The sequence below is a fragment of the Amia ocellicauda genome, chromosome 13 (assembly GCF_036373705.1).
Source record: "Amia ocellicauda isolate fAmiCal2 chromosome 13, fAmiCal2.hap1, whole genome shotgun sequence".
NCBI lineage: Eukaryota > Metazoa > Chordata > Actinopteri > Amiiformes > Amiidae > Amia > Amia ocellicauda.
Genome location: NC_089862.1, coordinates 24339143 through 24354718, shown reverse-complemented (window position 1 = coordinate 24354718; position 15576 = coordinate 24339143). Strand labels below are relative to the sequence as shown.

Sequence of the window (15576 nt, the reverse complement as noted above, 5' to 3'; positions counted from 1 at the left end):
CCAGTAGCTTTATTACAACTGCAGTGTAAGCCATCTCGCCACAACATGTAACTGACACTGCGATCATTATCTAAATGTGTCCCATGTCTCATCAACTTCACATTCACCCCTAGCAACCACACACATTTTGAACAAGGATGCCAGGGAACACTTCTTGCTTGAATTGTTTGAATTCTAAGGCATAAGGGATGGCAGGAGGTTTTAAACCTGTACAGAGGACCATTGAAATTCACCAGAAATTAAATACTTACAGGTAGTCCATAAGGTCCTCTAGGTCCAGGTTCCCCAGCCGGTCCTCTTTCACCCTTACAATACACAATCAGTTGATTATCGGAGGTATTCTGACTCACCTACTCTGTCCAGTTAATGAACTAGCTGAGCTCGATATTTCCAATCAACTTGAAATTAAAAAAAAAAAAAGACTTTTATTCTGTTTTGTAAGACTAAGTTTGAATCTTCCAGGTGTAATGCAAAACAAAATAACCTACGAAATGTTTCAATACAATCTCCATGAACTGGGTGAGTGCTTTGGCCCAGTTTCTGACTGCCAGTCTACACTAAATGTAAAATCAACATCCATGCCCAAATGGGTTACACCAAACAACTCATATGCAAGATAAACCAATCAAAAATAAAACAATTCAATGAAGTCCAACTGACATATTACATCCCTATAAGCTGCTGTATCTTTCTTGCAATAGTTAATATATGATCAATGGTAGGGCGGCAAGGGTATTTTGAGCAGAAAGTTCACAGTGTACAACCTAAGGTCCTGGACTTACTCTGTCACCCTTTGGACCCGCTGGACCTGAAGGACCAACTGGACCATCCATGCCCTGCATACAGAGGACAAGACAGTGAACAACACACCGCCACAAACCACGCAGGCACATTATTTCAATGGCCTTATTCAGCAGTCAGGATTAATGTAAAACAAAGTTTTTTAAGCTTGGTAGACTCAGTAAGTTCTGTAAACAATAAAAAGCATATCTATGCAATCTCCATGAGTCAAAAAGGAATGTATTCCTGGTAAAGGATGTCATTTTGTCTCCTGTGTAAGATTAATTAAAAAATCAAGGCTTTAGTTTTGGTCTTGTGCCTGCAGGGCTTCAGACTTTATTAACATATTGACTTCTATTCAAAACAGTCATTGTGATTGAAAAATAAATAAACAATTAGATAATTCTGGAATGATGTGGCACAGATTACTATAAAGGCTCATAGAGGTTTATTTTATTTAAGTCCTGGATGATCAGTATATCTGTTTGAAGCTCAACAAACACATTCCCTGCTAAGTAAAATGCCTGCATACGGTGTGCATTAATGATCATATTACAAATTATGTAACTTCCTTTTGCAGTGGAAGAAGATGTATCCTTCCAGCAGTAGAAGTGATTTAAAAATAGACTGAAGAACGATATTCATTTCAAAAGCCACATTGCTGTATGGCTGCAAAAGAATTCTGATTTGTCTTAGGAGTAAACTAGTATGAACAATCTTTCACAAGCTCTCTATGAAAATTAAGCTCTCGTGTTAAAGTAGCTTTTGTGGTTAAATGGCAGCTAGACTGAGATATGATCAAACAAAAATATGGACACTTTTTTACATAAGGATTTGCCCAAAGTCCAAATGAAAATTAAAATTAAAAGAATTAAAATAATAAAATTAAAGAATAAAGTATTAAATGATACATGTAACTGTCATAGTCATGCATTTTTTAACACACAATGTTGACATTTGGAAAACATGTTAATGTATGAGTGTTAATACCATGTTAATTACATAGTACCAAATCAAACTCAGAACATCGCCTTTTCTGTTTCTTTTTGAGCCACTTGAATTTGAAGTTTATTCATGAAAGAGGCTGAAGTAGTATAGTGACAGCTAATCATATATATATATATATATATATATATATATATATATAATGTATATCTATCTATCTATCTATCTATATAGATAGGATATAGATATATAGATAGAAAAACTATAAATAGATATAGTTTTTTTTTAATCTCTTTCTATCCATATATATTTATATTGCAGTCCTCATATCCCACTGTTATTTCTAGCTGCTCAATTGAAAGCATAAGGGGTTGCAGCTGTGATGGCTGATAGCACAAAGCTAGGGCATGAAGGACTCACCCTAAATCCTGGCTTTCCATCTAACCCAGACGCTCCCTGTGTGAGTATGAGGATGTGAGTGAGATGAACAAGGGTTTAGTACACGAAAACAGTGAAATGAAAACAATAATTAAGGTTGTTATTTAAAAAAATAAAAAAAGAAGAGAATTGAACAGGGTGATGTTTACTAGCTTTGGAAACACACTTGCCAAAGCTTGAAGGTAGTTAATTAACCTTGTTGCAAATACAGACATATACAATGAATGAAAACACAATGTTACGTGAAACAAATACTTTCATCACACTGTTGTGTTTAACTGTGCAAAGTGATGGTAATAAAGTAAAGGTTGTAGAAAGTCACCTAACTGCTTTTGAAAAACCCTTAAGGTAAGTTCAAAACTCCAAATAACAAACAGGATGAATCAGGCTATATCTACAAACAGGCATGACTTCACATAAAATCAAGTATTCAACCACATGGATAACACCATGCATAGAAATGTCTTCAACAACCATATGGATTTACCAACAGAGTTAACAACTTGGTATTTCAATTAAGCTAGTAAATAGCTTTTCCTTAAGATATGCTGACACCTACTGATGGTTGAATTAAAGATATAAAAATCTAAAGTGTATTTCATTTATATTTTCGCCCTTATTTGGCATTTATTTGATTTAAAGTTAAAATAAGACTAAACCTTTTATTTGTCTTTCTCCTCATACAAGTATCTTGGAGGAATATAAGTAGCTCTTCTTACTGTAAATGTTTGATGACTTGTGAGAAGAAAGTAGCACCAACATTAGCAAAAATGAGCAAAACATTACCTAGACTTTCAAGTACATGTCCTTAAATATGGGTTGTTACCAAACTCTCACTCTCTTACACTGCCCATTTCAAAACAGTCAGACAGGCAAGGCTGGAGAAGTTGTGACAGAATTAGTGGTGACAGATACTGAGTAATTAAAACCACAAACATGAACAACAAAAGGTGACAAAACATGAAGAGAACATAATGACACATAGGTTGTGTTATTGGAAGCGGTTTTAGCAGTGGCACATGTGTATGGAGATGGACTCGGGAGAGGTGGCAGAGTCAACCAGAGCTGTGTGGCAAATAGACGGGAAATGGAGCTGAAACGATCTGTTGTACTTACAGGGAGGCCAAGGGGTCCTCGGTCACCCTTGTGCCCAGACTCCCCTCTCACTCCTTTAAGACCATGCAGCCCTGGTTCACCCTAAATGCAAGAGCAGCAGAAGTAGGCTTGTGTACTACAGACAGTTAAAACTGGGGTAAAGTTGTGTTAACACATGAACCCACTGCAACCTCCAGTATTCCACTTATCTGACAGTTAACACTCTCATTACTGAATATAATAATAATAATAATAATAATAATAATAATAATAATAATAATAATAATAATAATAATTATAATAATTCAGGTTTTGAGATTATCTTAATATATACTGGAGATTGCAGCAAATGTTTTTTAGTTGTGTATACAGTACATCTAGTTACAGTATTAAGGCAAGTGTTTCTATCATTTTAAAGTGAGGGTTTAAAACGGTTCTATTATCTTAACACACATACATGCTTAATTAATACAAGGATTAAACACAGCAAGATGACACTATATATTTGAACACACTTCACTGCACATTTACCTTAGGTCCAGGAAAACCATGGGGGCCCTGCAAAAGTGCATCAAAGAGTCCATTAAGACAACTTTATTATGTCTTTATCATTGTATGTAACTTCCTTGTTGAACTGTTTTTTGGAATACAAACAGAGCGAATACATACAGTATGTTTTGTAGTAAAACAACCATGATATTTATGCATACGCTCCCCTCACCCAGTATTATTACATCCGTTTGTTTGGTCCCCATAACTGCAAATTAGTTTTGTAAAAGTACTGTACAATGGCTGACATTAAATTTGCCTAAATGTGTCTAAATACACAAAGAACGGTGTGGTGTAATACAAACAGGATGAAGCAAATGTGCATTGTAACAGTCAATTAATTAATGGATGTTGACACATTAATACACATTTCAGCTGGTTGAGCCTGTATGAGGTATTTGCACAGACGTGAAAGACAGGACAGGACAGGATTTCAATTAACTTGTAAAAATCCTATTGCCATATGGGCTGTGTATTGTTCAAGTTTGTCCATGCCATGTAGTGCCTAGCCTCTTATGTTATTCCATAGAAAGTGCTTCTCCGATGATAATTATGATCTTTTTGTCTTGTCTGCTTAAGCCTTAAGAAGATATCTGATTCTGAATAACCTGAGGAAACACTTAATAAATACTGTTTATTATCGTCTGCAAGGGAATAAATAAATGGTGACATAAATGGTGCATGAACCAAAGGAAATTAGATTCATAGAGGTGTAGGACATTGATTCACATTCAGGGACTCACCATTGGGCCTGGTGGGCCGTGAGGGCCAGGAGCTCCAGGGGGACCTATGATCTGTGTGACAGAAACAGCTCTTTAATCAGACTGACATGTCACTTTATAAGGTACCTATTTGCAGCACAAGTGGTGATCTTTTGTTGAATGACTGTAAATATACCAATGAACATGTACACATTCACAGCATGGCTCATTACGAAGGTTTACTGTCTACAATTGTCATCATCCCAAGGTGTAGAATTAACTGTGTGATTAGTATGACACTTTACATCTTTGGGAGGGCAGTAAGCAGAGAAAAAGAAATATGGAAAATAAAATATCTAATGGTATTAATTGATCAGATTTAATCATTTTAAATCTGTTTAAATGCTCCTTAAAGCTCCCATTCCTGCTTCAGTTCAGCTGACAGGTGGATACTGAGAGAATCATGGCATCAGAGGTCACCACTTAATCCTCTATCCTCCTTGTAGGCTGCAGGGGCAATGCGGTTTAAACTGGGATAAGATAAAGCAATTAAAAGGTGAGACTTAATCATACTTACTGAGGGACCCTGAGGACCTGGCAAACCGGGATCTCCCTTATCTCCTTTTAGCCCATTAACACCCTAGAAAACATTGATCAACTGGTGAGTAATTGTTTCAAGAGTCCAGAAGGTAAATGTATAAGCCATGAATGCAACATGGAAGACAGCCTGACAGGGCAGTTTTGTGATTTTTTCCATACTGCTAGATCAATGCAAGCAATATTTCTCCAAGTAAACCACCATACCATCTGTTTAGTATTTATCAATACATAGTTAGTATCAGTCCTATGTAGGGATGGCACAGCATCATCAAAGTGAAACTGTTGAGATTAGGCTGTTGCGATTAATCGGGTCTATTAATCAACTAATTAATTGATCAACAATAGATTTTTTCTGTATTTTTGTTTTTTTCTTACATTATAATGACTGGTGAAATACAGTTAACACTAGAAGCACCGATATTTCGAACTACCTACAAGATGAAAAACCACTCAATTTAACCGATAGCTCTTCAAATGCTGTGGTATAATAAAAGGCAAACGATCAAATAAAACTAGCTGAAAAGTAGTAGTGTATTTAAATGGAAATATAAAATGATTGGTATAAATAACATCAAAGTGCTTTTTTTTCTAAATGTGTACACTGCACAGTCAAAACAAATAATTTACACAAGTGTTTATTTGTGGCGTAATCACCCTGTGTCCACTCAAGAGTACAGCTGTAAGAAGACACTTGTAATGCTATACAGTGTGTGTTTTTCAAGCACAAGAAAGACTGTCGACAGGTGAGGTAGAGATCGCTACTAGATTTGTGTTCATTCAGCTAAAATGCTGTAGGCATATTCAATACATATAATTATATTTTGATTATAATTATTTAGTGTTTTTTTTCCAAATATACATTTTTTTTTTTACTGTAATATCAGTGCCTAGTATTTATTAAAGTATTACTGTGTGGCACAACCACTTAAAGACTGTTACACTTATTTTAATAAGTACCTGATTAATCTACAGATTTATCAACTAATGCCCATTGATTAACCAATTAAATATTTTAATCGACTGACAGCCCTAGTACAAATAAAGTAGTTTGGGAGGAATTAGTATACCAGCATTGAGAAGTGTAATTTGCAATCTTGCAAACCTAAGACAAATGCAACGTAAATCATTTAACTAAAAATAAAAAGCTGTACGTTGAAACTAGCCTACTTTGGATATTTTCCCCTGTGAATGGTTGTGATTTTCCAAAATTGCTGTACATTTGTCTAAAACATTTTTTTTTTCACTCTGAAGATCAAGGATTCAGGATTAAGTGAAGTGATCTTACAGGGAGCCCAGGCAGACCAAGTGCTCCTTTCTCTCCAGATATCCCAGGGATGCCCATGTCTCCTTTTGAACCTTTAAGTCCCTAGGAAGGTACAGAAGTGTGCCACAATTAGACAATACTGGCATTCAGCTTTAAATAAGGAAAAACAAGAATCATTTCTTGGTTTTGTTTTCACATACCCTCTCACCATCCAGTCCAGCAACACCTGGGGATCCTGTTTCTCCCTGTAAATGATACAACTTTAGGTGAGATCAACCTCAGGACAAGAGGAAGATCTGTGAGCAGAAGGTGCTGTATTTATCAAAGACCAGATCTCAAGTGTACTTTATGGAAGGCACAAACAATATTCTCTTGTACCAGATGAAGGGCAATAAACTGAAAGAAAATAGAATTTACACTACATACATTTACTCCTTGCCTATGTGGTAGCAATAACATTACAACCCCATGAAAATATATTTCTAATTAAAAAGATAGAGGAGGTCCGAGGATGTCCCCTGGGACAACCTCACAGCTCTAGGGCTGTCTTCGGCCGTTGTGGCTACAACCCATTTTCGGCAAGAGCTCCCTCCATGGTTTTGCAGTTCTCTTACCACTGGCAGACTTTCCAGATGTGTTGTCTGGATAAAGGACATGACCCTGTCACCTGCCCTATAACAGTGATTTTCTGCAGGAGCTGTTGGATGAGGGCAAGTCCCCATCCACGCTCAAGGTGTATCTGGCAGACAATTCTGTTTCTCCTGTCCAGACTGATGGTGAGTGGCTTGGAGCCCATTTCCTGGCCTTCCAGATTCTGAGGGGAACACACAGGCTCTGGCCTCCTCAATACTTTCCTTTACCTACCTGGTGGCTTCATTATATAACATGCTTTCCGTGAGGTCCCATGGTAACAACATAGGACTCTCCCCTGTTGCATAGTATACTATTTCTCAGATAACCAGGGATGTATTCATAACCTAACAATCTCAAAACTGCTAATTTTATTTCATATTCAAACAATTAGAAGCCAATAGATGCTAAGCATATAAGGAGAATTAGAAGTAGAACTTTAACAAAAAAAAAAAAAAATTAAATCCCCTTTCCAAATTAATTTTGATTGCCTTTGGAAATGTACACTACAACCTACAGTACAGTACAGAACATAAGAAAGTTTACAAACAAGAGGAGGCCATTCAACCCATAGTGCTTATTTGGTGTCCATTAATAACTAAGTGATCCAAGGATCCTATCCAGTCTATTTTTAAATGTTCCCAAATTTCAGCTTCAACCACATCGCTGGGGAGTTTGTTCCAGATTGTAACGACTCTCTGAGTGAAGAAGTGTCTCCTATTTTCCGTCTTGAATGGCTTGAAGTCAAATTTCCATTTGTGTCCCCGGGTGCTTATGTCCCTGCTGATCTGGGAAAGCTCCTCTGGTTTGATGTGGTCGATGCCTTTCATGATTTTGAAGACTTGGATCAAGTCCCCACGTAGTCTCCTCTGTTCCAGGGTGAAAAGGTTCAGTTCTCTCAGTCTCTCAGTAGGACATTCCCTTCAGACCTGGAATAAGTCTGGTTGCTCTCCTCTGAACTGCCTCTAGAGCAGCGATATCTTTCTTGAAGTGTGGAGCCCAGAACTGCACACAGTATCCAGATGAGGTCTAACTAGTGCATTGTACAGTCTGAACATTACTGCCCTTGTTTTCAATTCTACACTTTTGACAATATACCCTAACATCCTGTTTGCCTTTTTTATTGCTTCCCCAAACTGTTTGGATGGAGAAAGTGAGGAGTCCACATAGACTCCTAGGTCTTTCTCATGTGTTACTTCATCCAGTTCTATTCCTTCCAAAGTGTAATTATAGTGGACATTTTTTTTACCTGCATGTATTACCTTGCACTTGTCCACATTGAATTTCATCTGCCAGGTGTCAGCCCACAACTGAATGTTATCTAAGTCCCTCTGAATAGCCTGTGCTGCCGAGATTGTATCTGCTGAGCCAACTATTTTTGTATCATCTGCAAATGTGACAAGTTTGCTAACTATCCCAGAGTCCAGATCATTAATATAGATTAGAAAAAGCAAAGGCCCTAATACTGATCCCTGTGGAACTCCACTAACAACCTCACTCCAGTTAGAAGTGACTCCTCTAATCGACACTCTCTGTTTCCTATACATCAACAAGTTCATAATCCATCTACTTACTTACTTATTTACCCTGAATGATTACAGCTTCCAATATGAGGATCAGTCTTTGGTGTGGAACCTTATCAAAAGCTTTTTGAAAATCGAAGTATATCATATCATATGCTTTCACGTGATCTACAGCTGCAGTTGCATGTTCAAAAAATTCTAATAAATTAGTAAGACATGATCTGCCTCGTCTACACCCATGCTGACTATCTCCAAGAATATGGTTTTCATTAAGATGCTCCTCTATTTTATGTCTAATATTTTTTTCCAACATTTTACAAGTGATGCAGGTGAGACTGATTGGTCTGTAATTTCCTGGCTCAGTTTTGTCCCCTTTCTTGTGGATTGGTATGACATTTTCTGTCTTCCAGTCAGTTGGCACAATCCCTGTTCTAAGTGTCATTTGGAATAATTGAGTTAGCAGCCTATAAATAATTTCCCTCATTTCTTTAAGTACTGTTGGAAATATCCCATCTGGCCCAGGTGATTTGTTTGTATTTAATTCTGCTAGTCCCTTTAGTACCTCCTCTTCATTTATCCTGATCTCTCTTAGGGTTTGACTGGACTGGTTGTTAACCTGTGGCATGTTATCTGTTTTTTCTTTTGTAAAAACCTCTGTGAAATACTCATTTAGAACATTTTCCACATCTTGTTTGTTTTCCAAGATACTTAAATATTTGCCCTTTATTTGTTTCACTTCCTCCTTTATTGACCTCTTGCTGTAGTAGTATTGAAAAAAGCTCTATGCATTAGTTTTAGCTCCAAGAGCTATGTTTCTTTCTATTTCCCTCTATGCTTTCCTGATCCCTTTCTTAAGATCTCTTTGCAGTTCAACATATTCTTTGTATTTTGTTTCGTCTCTATCCCTTTTGTATGCACTATACAACATTTTCTTTCTCTTGATAGTTTTTTGTATACTTCTAGTAAACCATTTTGGCCAATGTTTTTTGGTCCTCAATTTGCTAAGTTTTGGTACAAAAGGTAAAAATGTCACCTTGGAAATAAAGTTTGCTTACCTTTATCCCCTGTGGCCCTATGGGTCCAGGTGGTCCTGGTGGACCCTGAGATGTAAGATAAAATTATTACTTAACTAGATTAATGTTTCTCAGATCAAAAGTACACTTACAGAACAAACAATTCTGTGAGGAACAGGAGGTGAGCACGATCACAAATAAAAATGTCACTGAACTGAACAACAACCACAACAGTTACAACAATAATAATAATGAAGATTCACTTTCTTGTCACAAAGCCAGTCATTTCATGACTGAACTGTCTTTCTCTCAGTCATGTTAGTATATACTTTGTTTAATCTGATTTACCCAATAGCTTGTTATGTTTCGCTTTATTACAGCATCAAAACCAAAAAGACATTAATGATCAGCCATCAAATGTTACATTAGTTTCCTTTTGAGCACAACAACAAGTTAGTATCTTTTGGCCTTAATCATAACACAAACACAGAAAGTAGCATGCTGTACAATAGAAAATCAGTTATAAAATAAATATGATTCAGTGGAGTTACCGTGACTGTAATAGTGGTAATCCTCTGTCAGCAAAACAAAGGAGTTAAAAAAAAAAATGCATTACTGATTATGCACTACTAAATTCATGTCACTATATATATTTGTTTTGAAAATGGTACTTTGGTAATTCGAAAAATAAAACAATTTATGCTTTTTAATCTTTCTGAAAAAAGATTGCATTGTAAAAAAAAAAAAAAAAACAGAAACCTGCTACTAATCAATTTCAAACTGTCAGTTAAATAATCATACTATATTAAAAAAGTGACACAATCCAAACTATTTTAAGACTCATAATGGAGTAACTTTGATTGAGCATACTGCGGATTAAACTATGGGAGATAAGTAAGAGATGTCAGAGCTCTCTCAGAAGTCAAGTATCATAACAATTCATACCTGCAGTGCTTCCTGGATATTGCCATTATAATCAATGATTTCTGTGGCACCTGGGTCACCCTTCTGTCCAGGAGGACCCTGCAGGTAGAAATTAAATGTGACGGAATTACAAACAGGTATGTCTTTAATATTAAAAATAACTTCATACATCTTAATTAATCTTAAATCTTTTGTGGATATGTTCAATATGCAAACTGACAATGCAAGATACAGAGGATTTGAAGTGGGGGGAGCCAAGGAGATACCCGAAAAACAGTGTCAATTGTAAACGGTAGAAAAAAGGGTAATGACAGCCGGTCCTGTGTATTCTAGAGGATCAATCGGAGTATGGAATTGTGTGTTCAGCCCCGATAACAACTCTGTGCACCCTATTCCTGGTAGTTATTTTAACTTTATCTAAAGGGACTTTACACTGAGCTTTAACTAACAGATAAGGTAAGTACATGCTGAATAAACAATGCAGAGATGAACATTGGAATCTGTATGAGGGCTTAACTTTATTGCAACCACCAACTAGATGATAAAATAAAATACTGCCTTAGTGCAGTCAGAAATGTATTTGTTTAAGTACTTATCTATTTAAAACAAGGTAGTACACATTAGTAAGTGTAAAGGTTGCAAAGGCTCTCGTTAAAAGTATTAAAAGTCAATACATATCAATAGTTATAATATAGTTTAATTAGGGATGGCACCTGCAAACTCTTATTATGATGGGCAGTTTGCAGTAGGACCAATTGTTACACTGACATCTTCCCTTGTGAACATGGTAGAGCGTTCCAGACCACAGTGTCAGGGGATGGGGATTTGGTGCGGTGGATTAGTCACTCTGTGGGAGCTATTAACTCAGTGGTTTGATTTGAGCAGGAGTTTGAGTCCACACACAGCACTACACGTGAACTAGTTTGTTTGCAATGGCCAGAGTGTTAGGACACACCAGTGCTGACCCCCTACTTACATAAGTTCTATTATACACCTGCCAAGCAGGGGAGTACTGAAACCCTGGCCTCTGATTGGTTAGTATGTTCCCTTTCTGAGTTCATAGTAACTTTTCCGTGCAGATTTTCTGTTGAAGATAGGGACTTAGAGGGCAGAGACGGGAAATGGTAACATTGCACAGCCTAACTGTATTTTATTTAATGTAAGTGTTTTGATTTTTCCTGTTCAGTGTTTGCCGAGTTTTTCATCTAATATAATACAATATTATATGTGTGTGTGTGTTGCTTATTCCTATTAGTCAGTTCTGTTTAAAATGAAAGGTATGGATACATGTTCAAAATGTTGTTCAAATTATTCACTCTTCATGAAGTAAAGGGTAATTTTAGCAAATAAAGGGCAGGTGCACATATTTTGCTACATAAATCAATCAAATAGCAGTAAAGTCTGACCATGTATATCAATTGCATACACTGCCCTCTAAAGGCTGATGATGGCCACTGACACTGTTTTCACATTCTTTAGCAATTTGTTGACTGGGTCAAGGACCACTTAATTAGTTGGTTTTCGGTTTTTGGTTTTCAATCTTATAAAGTAAAAACCAAAGTACTGTGGCACAGTGCGAGGTGTAGTATATAACAGGGGCAATATAAGAACAAGTTGGATCACCCCTACCAGTAAAGATTTCATGGGAAATTTCGGTCAAACAGGTGCTCTTGGATAATGCACACACCTGGAGGGCCTACTGCTACGCCTCTCAGTGCATAAAAGAACAGTGCATACTATCCTATACTGACTGTACCTGAGGGCAAAGGCAGGAGGGTGAGCAGGGGACTGCAACAGAGACCAGCAGTGAGGAAAGAGGAGTATTGTTTATTATTAACCCAGATTGACCGCTGTCTGCTTTGAGAATCTGATTAGACACTGACCTGGACTGGATGAGGACTACAATCACGGCAACGACAACCACTTTTGAATCACAGCCATGTCCCTATAGTTTCCCTACAGCCCATCCTCGCAGGCTTCTCCACTTTTTATTTACTGGGAAACTGTTTAGTGGCCCAGGGCAAGATAGGAATGGATACATCAAGTTTAGTCACCGACTCCTTGACATACCAGAGAACCCCACGGCTGTGTCACAGTATTTTGAAAAATAAATAAATACAAAGCAGAACCAATTCAAGATGGCACTGGGAACCACGTTTTTATGGGAAAGTAACTGTACAGTATTTTAATCCACTCACCCGTGGTCCCATTAACCCAGACTCTCCTTTGTCACCGGCATCCCCCTGAAAAACAGGATGCACAAAGTAAGTGACTGTCACACATGTACAGAACAGATACAAAAAAATTAAAAATGGATAAGACATTGTCAGTTATGTTCTACTTAATTCTGCTAATATCTTGGTATCATTGCATATATAGTTTGGCATTTACATTAAACATAATATGCCCTGAAAGTTAATAAAAAGACATCAAACCCTTATTTTGGTTACAGTTAAGAGACTTCATTTTCTACCCCCAAATAGGCAGTGCAGTGGGGCAAGAAAAATCATATTTAAACATTAATTAAGGCTAATGATCTGCTGCATCATACTGTGAATGTTGATACACACAAATCTCCAGAAGGGGGTAGAAATGACAGCTGATCTGTGGAAAAGTCTGGTAAACTGTTTAAGCAACTAAACTTCTTACTTGGCCTAAGCACTGACCTTTGACCCTTTGAGGCCTGGGATTCCAGCCTCACCTTGCCCCCCCTGGTGGTGAGCAGCAGAGAAGCAGCAGAGAAAGAGAGAGAAAGAAATGGGGACAGGAAAGAGAAGAGAAGATAAAACACTACAAGAGCCTTTTACCCCTTAAAGAACAGCCAAGCATGATCCATACTTCTCATAACAGACCTGTTTTCATTTTGCAATTCTACACATGTAACTTATTAAATAGATGTACAGGTGAAGTGTCCACTTTAACCTTATATATTACAAACAAAAAATGTGGGATATCTACAAATAGTGATTACCTTTCAGATACATCGTAAACATCATGTCAAAATATAGTGTAATTTTTGTAATAACAAAACAAATTATTAAAAAATAAATAACTTAAAACTAAAATATGTTGTTTAACTGTTGTTTTTCAGATTTGTAAGAACAGTTCTTGTTTACATGATATAGAGCTTCTATCCCTGTTACAAGCAGAGCTTTTAATAAACAAACAAAGATCTGTTCTCAGATTTGAAGCACTGTCTTATAATCAGCCTCCGATGGGCCAATCGTGTTTGTTTGTGTTTGGGCTCCACTGTTATGAAAGTATGGCTTCAGCGGTCTTATTCACGGGAAGGCATCCAGGAGAATTACAGGTGGCAACATAGAGTGAAGGAAGGAGTTAAAGGTCAGGGCTCTAAGTTACTGGATGTTTACAGCAGGAAAAGGAAATGTGACCTGAACATTTGGTATGCTGTCAATCTATTGCATTTTTATTTAGTTTTTTAACTCACACGAATCCTATCAAAGCACTTTATAATGAGGTGTGTGCAACAGAGCATAGCAGAAGTACAGGAACATAATTATAAGTTATAGGCCTGGAGTCTGAACATGTCACAGCTGATGGAGTACACCTTATACAGCTCATGTAGGCATAGGGGTTTAGAGAGAAGTAAAGTGCTAGCTAATATTAGAGAATTTCTGCTGCTTAATAGAAACTGTAGTCAGCAGTTCAGAGGGGGCACACACAGAGGTGAACAATCTTATTGAGGGCTTCAGTGGGAATGGACACTTATGAGTAGAAATCTGGAGAAAAAAGGGTTTTTTCTTCCCCTCTGTTTTGATTGTAAAACATTGTGATACTACTTAGGTACATAACTAAAGGCTAAACATAAGACCAAACTGTACTTACAGATTTTTATACATGTGATTAGTGCATTATTTAATTTGTGTGTATATGTACACTTTAGGGCATGGACAAATAAATGAGTTGATCTTCACAGCAGTTATGCAGGTATGATTTGGTTTATAGACATTTCCAGCCCATGCTGACTTCTATGTAGTGTAGATGTGTTTACTACTGTTGATAAATAAGCCAATTACAATAGATATTAAGATATCAAGGTGGATATGCTGGTTGTCGTAGAGGTAGAAAGGAGGAGAATAAAGAAAAACAGAAAAAAGATCCCATTTTGTCTGGAAATATAAAGGCTTTTAAAGCAGTTGTTTTGCTCTTTAACTTTCTTGGAAGGGGTATGAAGTGCAAGCAATGTTACATTCAGCTCCAGCGCTCCAGCTGTTTGAATACTGACCTTTTGCCCCATGGGACCTGTTTCCCCTCGCTCTCCCTTCCCTGGAAGGCCCAGATCACCTCTCTCACCCTGCAGAAAGACATGAACTCAGTAAACATGAACCAGTAATGAGGAATTTCAAAATGAGCTAATTGTTCTGCAGGGGAAAAAAGGTGTTGAAAATATTCATATTATCTAAAACTGTAGTGCAGAGGGTGTTTTATAATTCATGGCAATAAATAAAAGTAGCCAGAATGTAGGCTGTGGACACCAGAGGGCACTGTAACACAGTCTACTGCCTCTCTTTTTCACTGCATTTTCATTTAGCCCCTGCTCCATCCTTCTGGTTTGAACTCTACAGAAAAAGCACTTTAGATTTGTTTTTGCCCTACAGGCTTGTAACATAGCTTTTAAACAGCCAGTGCATGTCTCTTAATGGACTCTTAAACTCAAACTCATGAGTTATATTATTTTATGTATTTGTAAAACAGTGCAAACAGCTTTATATGGACTAGATTATACAGCAGCCTTAAGTGACAGCTGTTATTTTAAGCATTTGTTTTGTTAGTTGCATAAAGAAACACATGAATACAGAGAAGGTGATTCGGTTCTCAAGAGAGGAAGAAATACAAAGCACACAAAAATAAATTTGAAGAAACATAAATTCTTACTGAACCCATACTAAAGAGATTGCAGTGTTTGCCTGTATTATGTGGAATATGTGAAGTGTTTAAATGACAACTGCTGCCTGGGATGAGCTTACCTATCTCGAATCTCTGCTGTAGCCCAAAGTGATATTTTTTCAACAGGTCAATGCAATCTGTACCCAAGCCTCGTTTGAACAGAAAACTTTCTCACTCCTTCCATGACCTGCACACATCCTTGACCT

The 15576-nt window shown here is 37.1% G+C and overlaps 1 protein-coding gene across 1 annotated transcript in view; it reads right to left on the bottom strand.

The window, feature by feature from the left end:
- col25a1 (collagen type XXV alpha 1 chain) overlaps positions 1-15576 on the bottom strand; it is a 175094-nt gene that overhangs the window by 12939 nt on the left and 146579 nt on the right. The window contains exons 20-34 of the mRNA XM_066720245.1: positions 14709-14777; positions 13129-13173; positions 12661-12705; positions 10484-10561; positions 10090-10113; positions 9581-9625; positions 6573-6617; positions 6394-6474; positions 5086-5148; positions 4551-4601; positions 3790-3816; positions 3280-3360; positions 2146-2181; positions 783-836; positions 252-305 (exon numbers count right to left, since the gene is read on the bottom strand). Coding sequence (XP_066576342.1) covers positions 252-305; positions 783-836; positions 2146-2181; positions 3280-3360; positions 3790-3816; positions 4551-4601; positions 5086-5148; positions 6394-6474; positions 6573-6617; positions 9581-9625; positions 10090-10113; positions 10484-10561; positions 12661-12705; positions 13129-13173; positions 14709-14777 — 798 coding nt within the window. The remainder of the gene's footprint in view (positions 1-251; positions 306-782; positions 837-2145; positions 2182-3279; positions 3361-3789; positions 3817-4550; positions 4602-5085; positions 5149-6393; positions 6475-6572; positions 6618-9580; positions 9626-10089; positions 10114-10483; positions 10562-12660; positions 12706-13128; positions 13174-14708; positions 14778-15576) is intronic.